Source organism: Clinocottus analis, unplaced genomic scaffold (assembly GCF_023055335.1).
Source record: "Clinocottus analis isolate CAN_PGR_092001 unplaced genomic scaffold, fCliAna1.0.p SCAF_8, whole genome shotgun sequence".
Lineage (NCBI taxonomy): Eukaryota > Metazoa > Chordata > Actinopteri > Perciformes > Cottidae > Clinocottus > Clinocottus analis.
In genome coordinates, this window is record NW_027176240.1 from 13,761,915 (window position 1) to 13,776,273 (window position 14,359).

The window sequence follows — 14,359 nt, forward strand, 5'->3', positions numbered from 1 at the left end:
ATTATAATTGTGTAACAATTTGCTTTTAACTAAACACTACAAAATACTGAGGTTTACTACAAGTATTCGGATGTCTTACATGTAGACAACATACTTACTGTATGCATGTATAGATTCATTGCATAGTTGTTCTCAATACTCATATATGTAATTCCAATGATCACCGACTCTTGCATTTTACCAGGCACTATCAGTGACTTATATTGGACCCCCTTCTTAGTTTAGTCACTAGTCGGGATTTACTATATACATACTTAGACTTACATTTTTTACAGCAGTTCTTTTTTGTAGCATATTCCACTCATTGCTGTAGCTGCCACCTTTTACTTTTACTTTTAGATGTACATGATAGTATTGACACTGTCATTAATGTGAAGGAACTGCAAATCTGGGTAAAATGTGTCTAATTTTATTGGCATCTTAAACAAATCATCAAATCATGTATTTCTTGATCACTTTACAAATGTTCTGTACATTTCTATATTTACATTACATCACAAAATCCCATACAGTAAACAATTTCACAGTTCAGTGTATCTTGAGCTTATGAAACACGCATAAACATGTTGGATGTTGACACACATGGACAACATGCCTAACACGCTGGCTATGTATGGCGCAAACTGCTTCTCGAGAAAGTCCACATCAGGAAAGGTCAAGGTGCTCGCAGTGCAATGAGGCAGACTGTTTAGTACTGACGAACCATAGTGATAGTTTTATTACAGTTTCTGATGGGTACCAATCTTTACAGCAGGAAAGATGTATCACTTGAGCTGTGATCCATAGCTGTCACATCAGTAACCATGTCTCTATTTGCTTGACTGAAAGTGTCACTTGACAAAAGAGGCGTATCCACTGCAGGAGATCTCATGGAAGGATCAGAGATCACCACCACATAACGATCATCCTCCTCATTCTCGAGGCTCCCGTGAATGTCCGCAAAGACTACTGAATTTTCTGCGGCCTGGTGGCTGCAGGAAGGTGATGAGTTATAGACGGGATGTTCTGCAGGTGTCTCTTCATCAGGGTCCTCTTCAGGAAAGCTGGTGTTGATATAGATGATGTCGTCCTTGCTGAAAGACTCCGGCAGCTTTTCTGTGAGCTTTTCTAACATTTCTCGCAGTTGGGGGAAGAAGGGACGGTCCAGCGGATCAGCCCTCCAGCAGCTGTACATGAGCTCATACCTAAATGAAGGTAAACAGAGAAAATAACTAATGTTATCTTTGAAAAACCTCAACTTTGAAAAAAAAAGAAGAAAAAAAACCTTTTTAAGTTGTATATTCAGTTTCTAATTTTACTGCACATGTTAGTGGTGAGAAAATAAGATAAGATAGTCCTTTATTAGTCCCTCTGTGGGGGAAATTACAGTATTACAGCAGCCCTTATTCACAGATCAAGTAATATATAAGTAAACAGTAGAACAGTAATAAAAACACAATTTAAAAATCAGACAGTAAAACACAAACAGAAATATACAAATGGAATAAAATAAATAGTAAAAAATGTGTATAAAGTGTAAAAGTATAAGTATTACACCAAAAGTCTTAAAGTGTTCACAGTGTTGAAGTGTTCACAGTGTTTTTTATGGTCTACTGGGGGCTTAGCTGGTTGTGCAGCCTGACAGCAGCGGGGAGAAAGGACTTTTGGTATCTCTCCCTAAGACACCGCGGATGAATCAGCCGGTGGCTGAAGGAGCTGTGCAGCGCGGCCAGAGCGTCCTGCATGGGGTGGGAGGCGTGGTTCATCATGGATGATAGCTTGGCCATCATCCTCCTGTCCCCCACCACCTCCACACTCTCCAGAGGACGCCCCAGCACGCTGCTGGCCTTCCTCACCAGTTCGGGACAGTATGAAACATTATGGGAAGTATATCATTTTCCGGACTGGATGTGAGCCAGAATAAGGAGAAGTGAAAACAAGTGTGTACTTTACATCAGTACTTCAAGTGCAAAACAACTTTAATTGATCACGTTTATTATGCATATTAGTTTGCAGTAAAAATGTAATGCAACAGAGGAAATAAGGGAGGACTGATCTCTGGTGGTTATATAGTGGGACCTTATGCAAGGGGGCTGCATTTGAACTACAAATAATTATTACAACATTTGAGTTTTTTTTTTTTATGTAAAAAAAAAGCATAATCTTTTAATAGTAAATTTAAAGGGTACCCAAATTTTAATCCTCAAAATGATCCCAATTCTTGCAAGCTTTAGACAAACTGATATAACTCCAATAAGGTCAACTCCAACAAAATCAATAGTCAATACATATAGTAGTAGTCAAGAAAAGGCCACACTCACAGCTCGTCCAAACAGTCTCCTGGCTGCTTCAGTCGCTGTCCTTCAAGGAGGTAGTCGTAGATTTCATGATTCTGGATGCCGGGGTACGGCGTCATGCCTCGTGTAGAGATCTCCCACATGGTAACGCCAAAGGCCCACTGCATGACACAGAATATCAACTTCAGGTGATATAACTTATTGTCTTATTCTAAAAATATTATAAAGATGTGCTGGGATGAAAGTGTGCTGAAAAGTATTTCAATATGATAAATGAACTACATTGTGTGACTTTTTTTACGTATTCAGTTTCTCTTTTCAAATCCAACTGACTGCTCAGTGAAGATCTCAGACTGATGGCTTTGAAACTTCCTTGTAGTGCAACAGACACTAATGAGCACACCAGAGAGTGTAGACGAGGGTTTAGTTCTTCTATCAGGGACTCATGTTACTGAAAGAGACAGTAGCATATGGAGGTACTTACCACATCACTCTTTACAGTAAAAACTCTGTCCGCCAGACTCTCCACTGCAATCCATTTCACAGGCATTTTGGCTATTCTTCCCTGTCTGTAATAATCTCCACTGTAGATCTTCTTAGATAAACCAAAGTCTGCTACACACACAGTCATGTCATCACGCAGCCTGTAAGACAAACGAGGTATCGACTTGAGAATAAAGAGGAACAGTGAAACACATAAGTTCTCTTAAGAAGCAAACTGACCTTTACATGTTTCGGCTTTAATCTAAAAGCAAAGAAAAAAAAAAAAACTTTGGAATTTTCAACCTACATGCAATTACGAGCCGCCAGGTCACGATGCAGAAAGTTACGACCACTGAGATACTCCATACCCAAAGCAATGTCAACCATGAACTTCAGGAGTGTTTGAGTGGGCAAGAACTGTGTAAAAAACACAAAATAACATCTATGGGTTTAGTCTTTTTATACTGATATATCGTATGAGCCTGGAACATATTTCTGTGTTTTGCAGGAATCTTACCACTGGACTTTCTTCCAGGCGTGATCGCAGCAGGAAGCTGTGCAGATCTCCATATTTCATGAATGGCAGGATGACCATTGGCTTTGGAAAATGCCCTGCGCCTACTTCCAAGCACACACCTAAAGGAGACAAGTCAATACACAGAAATAATGTTGAGACGGGCAAGTGAAAATGGAGCAGGTAACAGAGTCGTGGGATTCTACAATACTTTAAAAGGTATTAATACATCACTCGTACCGAGCAGTTTGATGACATTAAGATGGTCAAAATCCTTCATGCAGACCGCCTCATTCAGGAACTCTTCAATCTCCCTTTGAGAGAAGCTATCCACTGTTTGAAGAGATAACATATCAAACAATCTGCCGTTTCTAATTGTTTTATTTTATAAATGGCCAAAAGATGTCTTTTAGTAATAGAAAGCTCACCTTTCATTGTCTTCACAGCAACTTTCTCTGATGTTCCATCTGGTCGTTGTAAACGTCCCTCAATCACAGAGCCAAATTCACCTGATAAAATAAGATCAGAAATACTTCCTATTCTGCACAGTATGTGTTGTTATCTGTAATAATCTAGAGATAATGGCTGCCCAAATGCTCACTCACCCTCTCCAAGAATCTTCCCTATCGAGAGCAAGTTCCTCATGACCATCACATCCTGAAGTTTGGCCTGGAGTGCATCACTAACACCAAGGTTCCCAACTACAGACAGGACCCACTCAAGTTATTGCATATTTATAAATGTGCCTTTCACAGGACAACATAAATCTCTGCATCTATGTAAACTTTTCACAATAATATTCAAGAACATACATGGGATTCCTACGGCTGATCGATTGTAGGTCCTCTGGGGTTTGTACTGCACAAAAGGCTGCGGCTTTTCTCCACTTCCAATCACTCGCCTGCAGGGGGGGACATGGAAAGAGAAAAAACAGGTAATGATGAACAGTGAGCTGATTTTCTCCCTAATGTCATGACTGTCTGTAATCATGCACACACGGACTGAGATTCAATTGAAGAGGTGGTCGTAGTGAGGAAACCCTGTGAGTTGTTGCTTTCCTGATATTGAGGTCACACACATTGTTTCCCTATCTAAGTGGCAGCCTGTGACACATTCCTATGCATATCCTGAGTGGCAATACTGAGTCACAGACTTCCTAATAATGAACATCAGAGAATTATCAGCTGCTTGTTGTCCATTTATCCAGCTGCACAGTTATGACAGGACTCAGGTGCAGACAAGGGTGATTAAGAGGAAGCAAAGCCAGTTTATTAACAGTCCGGAAGTAATACGTTTTTCAAGTCTTACAACATTGTGTCATTGAAGAATGTTACTCAACTCCCAAGAAAATAATCTCCATTACCTATTTTGCGTTTTTTAAGGAAAGTCAAACCAAGTCAACATATGAGTCACAAATAGGGTGATCTCTAGCAATTTCAAAGATAAGCTAATCACACTTAGAGTAAGGTTGGTAATGAAATCCACACTGTTTGCACAGAAGATAGTCAGCATACCCAAACCATGAGTCAGAAGTCCTGTTTTGTACACAGATAGCCCCGAAGAGGATCACCAGCAGAAGAACGAAGGTACACACGACGGCCAGCACAACGTAGACTGAGTCTGATGCCCTGGCGTCAGGGCTGGACGATGGGGGCACCACTGATTCTGAGATAGGAAGAAGAAATTATATGATCAAATTTTAAGAACACAACATTCAGCAAATGGACATTTAATGTTAAAAGATGTTAGTTTAGTTTCCCCCCTCAAAATTAAGATTTTAGCAACAATCAGAATCAGCTTTAATAGCCAAGTCAAGAGATATAAGTTGTTTCAATGTAAATCAATGAGGATATGTGATTGATCCCAATATGTAACCGCAAGCAGCTTCAGTCTTTTGTATTTTCTGCCATAACTGTTTATCATTTAATAGTGATGCAGGAATGAGTCCTGAGACCGAATTTATTCAGCATTTTACCACCGTTCGCTTTACTTAAAGTCAATGTGTTTTTTAAATGTGTTTTTGGCTTCTGTGGTATAAAATATGTCAGTAGATACCTCTCATGACTTTTACATATTTTTAAAAAGGGTTTTTACTAACGGTTAAATGAGACTACAAAACACATCTAATGCCGACTTGTCCACCTTCGCAGAGTCATTGTGGATAATCACACAACATGTAACATGTTTATAGCCAACGTTAACATTTAACTTGAAAATCATCAAAGTGGTTTTCTTGTGTGAATATTATCTTACTGAACAAATTGTGTAAGTATTAGAAACTTTGTTTTCTGCAATGATCTAAAATCCAATGGAAAAATCTCATTGGCTATTTGTCAAGGGAATCAGTGTGAAGAGCCAGCAGAAATACATCATCCTGCTGCACTCTATTACATCTTGAAAACAATGAAACTAGTTTCCAAACTATTGTTTTGAAAATGCCCAAGATACTCCTCTCGGATCAAGTCGTAAGCTCAAGTGTTATAGACTTGAGCTTAAACTTAAACAATTATGTTTAAGTTCAGCGATGTTAGTGGCACTGTGAGGCACCGTTGAGCTAAAGTCAACTCTCATTGATAATATTAGTACGCTAATTGTTGTAGAATATTATCAGATGAACTTGCTAAATCAATAGAGCAGCTTACTGTCCTCTGGCACAAACAGCCAGACTCGTGGGCTGACCATGCCGCTCCCTGCCTGCGTGCATGCAGCCACCTCCACACTGTAGGTTGTGTTGAATTCCTGCACATCTATAAAGGCCACGGTGTTGGAACTGTGGATCTGAAATGACACACAGCACAACAACAAAGGCTTTTTAGTTGTGTCTAGACTCATAGTTAGATTATTTCTAAAGGGGTATTTCAGGTTAATCATTATCTCTGTGGAGCTCAACCTGTTGTTAGAAGAACATACTGTAGGTCACAAGCTAAACCACGTTTTAATTGTCCAGTAAGGTCATTTTGAATTTCGTTAAACTAAACTGCAGGAGAAGTTGATTCTCCATGATTCTCCTTGTGCAAGTGTGCACCATCCCAAATATGGGTCAACAACGGTTCATGTCCTTTATCTCACCACATCTTCTTTTATCTCACTTCAACTTCAACAAACAAGAAATGCAAGTATGAAAGCTTTTTGGAAAATTTCCAGAGAAGTATATAATGGACATTATCATACATAATGAAACTGCATACAAAAAAGGGAAGGAGGTCAACTTGTGACAGAGGTAGTGCTGAATTTCACAACCCCACATGGTGGGGTTCCTCTCTTTACCAATGTGCTGACGGTCGGACTGGGAACACTGAACCCATGATTAATGGTGGATTAATTAACGTCTGTGGCTCCAAAAAGAGGACATCATGTGGTTAAATAACAACTGCAAATCCTGAAAAAATGCCGGGACTCAACATCAGATTTAAAAAATAAAATAAAAATTATGAACAAGAAATAGTTAGTTCTCTAATTTAGTTCTCCATACGGCTGTTTTAGGTGCAGGTGGGATTGATGATTAATTAAGCTGCATGTGCTCACATTTACAGTCACTGCTATTCCAAAGCCAATGTGTAATATGACATCACCACCTGACTGGGCAACGCATAAGGAAATTTGGACTTATAGTACACATCCCGTTGTATTCATAATCCATTCAAGATGACTCAAAGCCACATGCTGAACAAAGAAAAACACAGTTTTCACACCATCAGCTTCCTGTCACCACAACACAGACAAAAAAGGGACGGGAAACACACTATTGTACCAGAGACCGCTTACACAGTAAGAGAAGAGCTACTACTCACAAACAGCATCATGGAATAATGCACCGGACAACGGTTATTCAAATAAACTGAGAGAGTGTATCAAGAAAAAAGGCACTTCTGGTAAATGACTTGTTGAGTCTTGAGGAGTGGAAAAGCAGTTGTTCAGAGATAACGGGGAACCTGACCTCTGGTTCAGTAGGCAAGACAACGGGAAGATAACATATTCCAAATATGCGGAATTTTTTTTCATGTGTGTCATAGACGAGTCATTGTTAAAAAAACATCAGCATTCAAAAATAAGACATTAATATGTGCACATGTAGCATTTGTATGTGCACATTTATATCTATAACGAAAGGGAAATATGAAACTTACGGAGCTACGTAAACCAGGATAAACCCAAGAAAACATAAATTACAAAAAAGGGCTAAATCTTTAATTACCATGCTGTCGGCAAACTTACCTTGTTTGTTTGTGAGCCATGTCTGACAATAACATCATAACCACTCAGGATGCCATTTATCTTATCATCCGGAGGAGGTTTCCACCTGATCACCAGCCAAGACTCATTCAGCTGTGCGGTGACATTTTGGGGATAAACTGATGGCACTGAGAATGTGACAAGAAATGTGAAACAGAGGGATTAATGACATATAAAATGTCTAAAAAAATGTCTAAAATATCTATAAAGCAAAAATGAAAAAGAGAAAGTAATTGTCCGTCTATTGAAATCTTTGATTACAGTTTGGTATGCGGTCACTTCCTGGCATAGTATATCAAATCTTCACTAAAATATCCCCTGTGGTGGCTTTAGGAAGGAAATTGAAAGCAGCTCCACCCAGTAGGAACTTTGTGTTTTCTCAGTGAGACCATTCCTATTTCCTATGTGACCCTTCAGGAAAACAACAAAGATTTTAGTGGATATGACATTTTTACTGAAAGGGACTGGCCACAAGCAGAGCAGGCAGTTGTGTAACATCCGTAAATTCCAGTTATTACATGCTACTGCTGCAGGGAGGCTTACATTAAGCCCATTTTGGATGGGAAAGTAGGCTAATTACATAGTGCTATGTTCCTCAAACCTAAACAGAAAAGCGCCTCTGATGAGAAGGAGGCAGGCGCAAAACACAGAGGTTCTTAGTAAGTAAGCAATGTGGTTCTTATAGCAAACGCAGTCTCAGCCTTGATGGATTGAATTAGATTTTGGTTCATTTTCCCATGTGGCAGGCACATCTGCTGGTGTACCACCAACTGATTTAACCTGAAAAATTGTCCCAAATTTCCTTTAGTATCATACCTCCCTCTGTGGTGTTGCTCTTGATCCACATGGTGACAGGAGAGGCTCCCACCTCATTGCTACACGAAACGCTCAGGTTGTACCACGTCATCGCCTGCAGCCCGGGGACTTCGCACTGGAGAGGCGGCACTGTGACGTTGATGAACCTGGTCGTCATCACTTCCCCTTTCCGCCGACTCACCTCTTTAATCTTAGATGGGACAAAGAGAGTGTGAGGATCAATAGGAAGACATTTAGCGACAGCACTGTGCAGATGTGGGGCTTACCCTGATGTGGCATTTAGTTAGTGGAGAGAAACCATCATGTCCGGGGATCCAGCTCAAAATGAACTTATTGGACTGCCTCTCCATCACAGTAACATTAGACACAGGGCCGGGAAGCACTACAAAACACCATGAATATAATTTATTGACTCCCGAAAATGGAGGCATGTGGTCATCTTGCAGAGCCTGAAAACCTAGTTTTACCTTTGATGTTGATATTTGCTTCTTTGGAGGTGGTGACACCCTTTGAGTTGTAAGCTTCACAGCTAAACTGAGTGTACTTGTCCACACCTGCAATTGACACATTTGAGAGATAATGTAGTACTTCAATACTGCATTGATTTAAAACAAACCATCATCAAGATCGAGATAGAGCTGACTATTAGGATAATGTGTTTTTTTTTTACATCAATATTAGGTTTAAAAACTTGAAGAACAAGTCAGCCAAAAACAGACTGGTCCTTTGTTTGAACAAACAACCTGATTTCTCTGTGTCAAAAGTCAATTTGGGGCAAAAGTGCCACGTCAGCCTCGATAGGGAAGCTAGGATGAAATTGATAAAAAAACAAAAACATGTTTAGGGAATGACTCGCTTCTTTATTTTACTTCAAATGTTCACACAGTAGCAGCTCATGCTGTAAGCTCAAATTGAGCCTCTCCAGTGTGATGTACTGTTGTAACAAAGCTTTTGCTTGGTCCCTTTTCCTGGATACACAATTATTGTCTTTCAACAGCCACCGATCTGCCCAGTGAGAGTAGGACTGGGTGAGCTGCGAAATAATGTCCCTTTTGTGCTGTGTTTTCCAGCATCTCTATCTCTGAAACCTTTCCACAAAGCTAATCACAGAACAGAGAGATGACTGAAACCAGCTTGGGATGTTTTGTTTACATTCTGCAGAATATCACGTCCTCTTACGTTTGCCTTTGTCTGGTCGGGAGCACCAGGGTAAAGAGCGCTTCACTTTTCACACAAACACTGAGTGCAATCTGGTTGTTTGCATAAAGATAGTTAGACTTAAAATAGGTCTGATTCAATCATTTTCATTCAGATGACGAAAACGTCTCAATTACATTTGGTATCACATGGATCAAAACTGAATATCAAAACTTGGAGAAATATGCAAATACATCAGTGCATTTCCAGCCAAGCTGTGCAGATGTAACTACCACATTCCTCATTTCAAACTGAATGGCAAACAGATGGGGCAACGTGGGACCTGAGCAGGTTTGTCTGAATACCCAAAAGACACTGGTCATTCAGGAACAGGAAAAACACAACTTTAGCAAACGTTACAACTCCATTTACTTTAAAGTGTTATTCTCCAAATCTATCTTTTGAGTGCTAAAAATTCCACAGTCCCAATAATGACATGTTTAGCATAATCCACTTCCATGCAGTAACATACATATGAACATATGTGCCAAATAACTGAGGCGTGTGGAAGCGTGTTTTCATGTATTTAGCAGTATTTTAGTAAAAAAAAAAAAGTGGTCTCATAATTCTCCAGCCAGCATCTACAGTAGAGCGTCAATAATATTATCTCATGGCTCACTGAAGATTTTGATTTATTTTGTGTCATATCATTTTTGGGAAAGGAGAGGAATCAAGGTCAAGCCCTGCTTTCACTGTCCTTGGCAAGGAAACGAAAACAAAAAGCAACAAGACGGCAATAGAAATAGATAGCTTGGCAACTATAATGGAAAAAAATGATGGAGAAAAGCTCTCCAGCTTATTGAGCTATCTAATTTTCCATTTTTCTGCGATAGTTCTTAGCAAATAGAGTCAAACAACTCCATAAGGTTACAACTCAAAAGACTATGAATTTTCAGTCTTACTGTGCACCACATTTAGTTGATCAGTGTAGTTTGTCTTCTCAAAGCTAAAGCGCCATCGCTGTGTTCACCTGCTGTCATGAGATTGATAAATAACATAAATGTGGATAAACTGGCTTTCTCCGAGCTCTTTAAGAAAATATAACGAACGCCGCGTTTTCAAGCAATCTGATGATGAGTGCACGCTAACAATCATGCAGCGCTTCACATGATGAAAGCACTCTGACAATATCATGGGATCCAAGTTGTCGTGGAAAAAGGGTCCCTCAACTCTTGCACGCGAGAGGTGCATAAGAGTGGGTTTACATTGTACTGTTGTGCCAATATTTGGTCCTGCAAGAGCTCTGGAAGCCCGCAGCCTGCCAGCCTCTGTGTCCAGCCCCTCCCTGCTGGCTAGTGGGCCGTCCTGTGAATGAGGTCTTTGTCCCCGGCGCCAACCCCCGAACACACTCTCTGTGTAGCTCCTCTCCCCTCATACCGACTGCCCAGGCCCTAGCACATGCTGGACCAAAGCACAGATCTGAACCTTTAACCCCTCAGCTTCGTACTGACTACAGCGGCCTGTGGCGCACTGAAAATAAAGGGTTAGAAGATACAGAACAGAAATGTTTTGCTTCTCGTAAAACAAATGTTTTGTTTTTAGAAGAGGGCAGCTGAGGGCATAAAGGGAGAGTCCACGTTGAAAAGACAGTTATAAAAGAAAAAAGTCCATGTACATGTTGCTACAAGCAGTCCAGTTATTATATTTATTAAAAACAACCAAGTCACATATCTCATGAGTGATATATATCAAACTTCACATCTAACTCTCAGCAAGAAAGTAAATAAGCATATTTCCCAAAATGTCAAACTATGGCTTTAGTTTCGACAGCAGGTGCATTTTTATTTATTATCTACATGTCACATTTCCTTCAGTATACACAGGGCAGAGTGGCGTTAAAAAAAGCTCGGACTATGCATGAATGACCCATGTTAACCATTCAGTGCTGCAAGAGGCCCCAGTAACACTGACCCTGTGGTGAATCTAATCGCAGTAAGCAGGCGACAGATGCTGAGGCAGCAGAGCCGAGGCAGAATAGAAACCACGTACAAAGTGATATTAACTGACTAGACCTGCATCACGTTGTGTCACCATCATCAGAGCCAAACGTCCCTTTGAATGTTTTCACGTTCAATCACAGCAGCAAGTTCACCAACGCTAAACAAATTCATTGGTTTAATAAGCTGTAACTACTGTGTTCCTTCTAGTTTACTACTTTCATAATTTGTTTTATACAAGCCAGAAGTTCCTTCATGAAAACAATACAAAATTGGTGTCAGATGTGTGGTTTCACTTTGACGTAATAATACTGTAATAGCAACATGAAAGTAAAGCTTCACCAAGAGGCACTTTCAGTTATTTGATGCGGATGAAACAGACTCTTAAAGGAGCACTTTTAAATTAAACAAATAAAGGCTCGAGGAAATTACTTCTTCAGGTCCTGAAGAGTATGATTCTCATGTTCAGCGTCTTTCTGTCTGATTTGAGATGTCCCTCAAAATGATATTGAGTCATATTCTGATAATTCACTGGTGTTAGAAGAAGAGCAAGACATTACACTTCTCTTTAGAGACCACCTCAACAGGAACGGGCTACCAGAAGGAAGGACAGTAGCTGCTATTAAGTAGATCACCGTGAAACACATGTTCTCAGTATGAGTGAGAAGGAGACAGAAAAACGGTTGGTTGCCTCACCTGACACAGAGTAGTTGTCGGAAGAGTTTCGAAAGTCACTATCAGGTAATCCATCACGGAACCAGCGGATTTTAATAGGGTCCGGAGGTCCAACTGCATCACATGACAATGTGAAAGGTGTGTTTCTTGTTACATTCTTGTCCTCTGGTTGATGGATAAATGTTGGCAGACCTATGGACAGATTAAAAATGTGTTGTGAGAAATGTGGACTCTTTGAAAAACACAACATTTTGGAACCGTGTGGAAACTCACCTTCCACCTTAATGGTGATGGGCTGAGACTCCACCATTGTGTTGCTGATGCCCAGTCTGCAGCGATACTCCCCGGCATCCACTCGCTGCACATGGGTAATGCTGAAATATGGTACACGAAGACACTGATCAATCTGCATAATCAGCCCCTCACATAACATTTAACCTCCATGTGTTACCTACCTAACAGTGGAGAGGAGAGTTATGACCCCGTCTGTGACGGTCTGGAGCTCGTTGATCACCACCTGTGTGTTTGCCGCCAGGTCCTCGCCGTTCTTCTCCCAAAAGATGGTGGGTTCCAGCCTGGCGTCGGGGATGTCGATGGAGCAGTTGAATTTAGCCTCATGGCCCTCTGACAGCGGGATAGAGCCGATGGTGGGCTTAAAATGCAGCCGTCTGAGCTGATCCGGACTCAAATAAACCCTTGAAATGCGGCCCGGTATCACCAGAGGCTCAGAGATCCTTGTGGGACGGTGGAACCGGCCCCCGAACTGCTGAGCTGTTCACAGGCAGAGATGTAACGTCAGCACCATGTTCTACCTGCATGGGACTTGAGGTCTGAGACGAAACCCATCAAAGATTGATGGGACGGAACCGAGCATGTGGTACACCCAAAATGCTCATAACACCATCATAAAGTAGCATTTGAACATCATGTTTTAACAGGGACATCAAATTATGATTCAACTTTTTATAATGGATTTATCTCACCAATATCATTTTTGAATAATCAATTAATCATTATAAAATATCAGAACATGGTGAAATCATAATTTCACCACAGCTGTAAACTCAATATTGAGAAATTGAGAACCTTTTGAGATTTTGCGAAAGTGACTGCAATGATGAGTACATTACCAAAAAAGATGTGGCAATCAACATGCTCACAATTATTCAGCAGATCATTTGAGCAGTAATGTCAGATTTCATTAAACAATTAACTTGTTAAACAATTAACTTTAACTATTAATCAATCCACTACTCTCTCTCTCTCTCTCTCTCTCTCTCTCTCTCTCTCTCTCTCTCTCTCTCTCTCTCTCTCTCTCTATATATATATATATATATATATATATATATATATATATATATATATATATATATATATATGTATATATACACACACAAGTTCATAATATATATGTGGACATGGATATGTTTATGGATATGTTTCTAAAATCCATAAAGAGTTAAATTAAATTATTAATAATTAATACAATTAAAAAAACAAGTATCGAGTACATGTTTTCAAATGCTTTTCAACATATATGAAGTTATACACTGCGTGTGATCTCTGTCACCATGCCAGTCCACAGCCGAGTAAGCAACAGTGTATAATTAAAAAAGTTACGACAGTAGCCTTCCCGGTGCTATGAAACCAACTCAGGAATGTGCCTTGTGTTATTTAGGACGGTGTAACAACTGTGTTGGTCTGTTAATAAAATAGAAGAACACGTCTTTGCTGCATATTAGATCCAGTTTAGCCTGAAATGCCACAGTGAGGGATGGGGATGAAGTTTGTGCCAGAAAACCTCCAAGAAAGTAAACAACGTAAACAACTCACCGCTGACCGGACTCCCCACAATAATGATGGCCGTTGCAGAGAGAAAAACTCCAAACCAGCCTGCAGAAGACTTCTTTGCCATGACCTGTCTGAGCTCTTTGCTGCTGCTTTCTGTGCCGCAACAGGCTGGAGTTATTCTAGGCGGATTGCGCGGGACCCGGCACTATTTCACCAACAATAAACAACATCACCCGCTAGTGTGACTTCAACGCAGCTTGTGTGGAGATTCGTTGACTCACACTCACATCCAGCTGGAGAGCGAGAAAAAAGTAAACTTTCTCCACGTCACTGGAGGGATCCCACGAAGGCGGGACTGAATGCACCGAAATGCACTGAAAACAACCAAAATACTGAAAATACAACAGCAGCTCAAATAAGTCATACTATTGGAATGT

At 40.4% G+C, this 14,359-nt stretch overlaps 1 protein-coding gene across 1 annotated transcript; it reads right to left on the reverse strand.

Annotated features, from left to right (window-relative positions):
* Positions 1–393: 393 nt before the first annotated feature.
* Positions 394–14,188, reverse strand: mertka (c-mer proto-oncogene tyrosine kinase a). The gene is made up of 19 exons (XM_068568714.1): positions 13,965–14,188; positions 12,587–12,902; positions 12,405–12,505; positions 12,153–12,323; positions 8,790–8,876; positions 8,589–8,704; positions 8,323–8,512; positions 7,489–7,634; positions 5,916–6,051; positions 4,788–4,938; positions 4,086–4,174; positions 3,879–3,974; positions 3,702–3,782; positions 3,514–3,606; positions 3,277–3,395; positions 3,067–3,176; positions 2,761–2,920; positions 2,301–2,437; positions 394–1,184 (listed from the first exon to the last, which is right to left on the reverse strand). Exons 1-19 carry the CDS (start codon positions 14,044–14,046, stop codon positions 746–748), a joined length of 2,820 nt encoding a protein of 939 aa, XP_068424815.1. The 5' UTR covers positions 14,047–14,188; the 3' UTR covers positions 394–745.
* Between the last annotated feature and the right edge of the window lie 171 nt (positions 14,189–14,359).

What these genes read in the sequence shown, in the direction of transcription:
- mertka (XM_068568714.1), bottom strand. Translation starts at nt 14,046, where the DNA reads ATGGCAAAGAAGTCTTCTGCAGGCTGGTTTGGAGTTTTTCTCTCTGCA. An exon ending in CGACAACTACTCTGTGTCAG is followed by an intron (nt 8,877 to 12,152) that starts GTGAGGCAACCA and finishes TGTCAATTGCAG; the next exon opens with GTGTGGACAAGTACACTCAG. An exon ending in GCTGTTTGTGCCAGAGGACA is followed by an intron (nt 4,939 to 5,915) that starts GTAAGCTGCTCT and finishes TTCCTATCTCAG; the next exon opens with AATCAGTGGTGCCCCCATCG.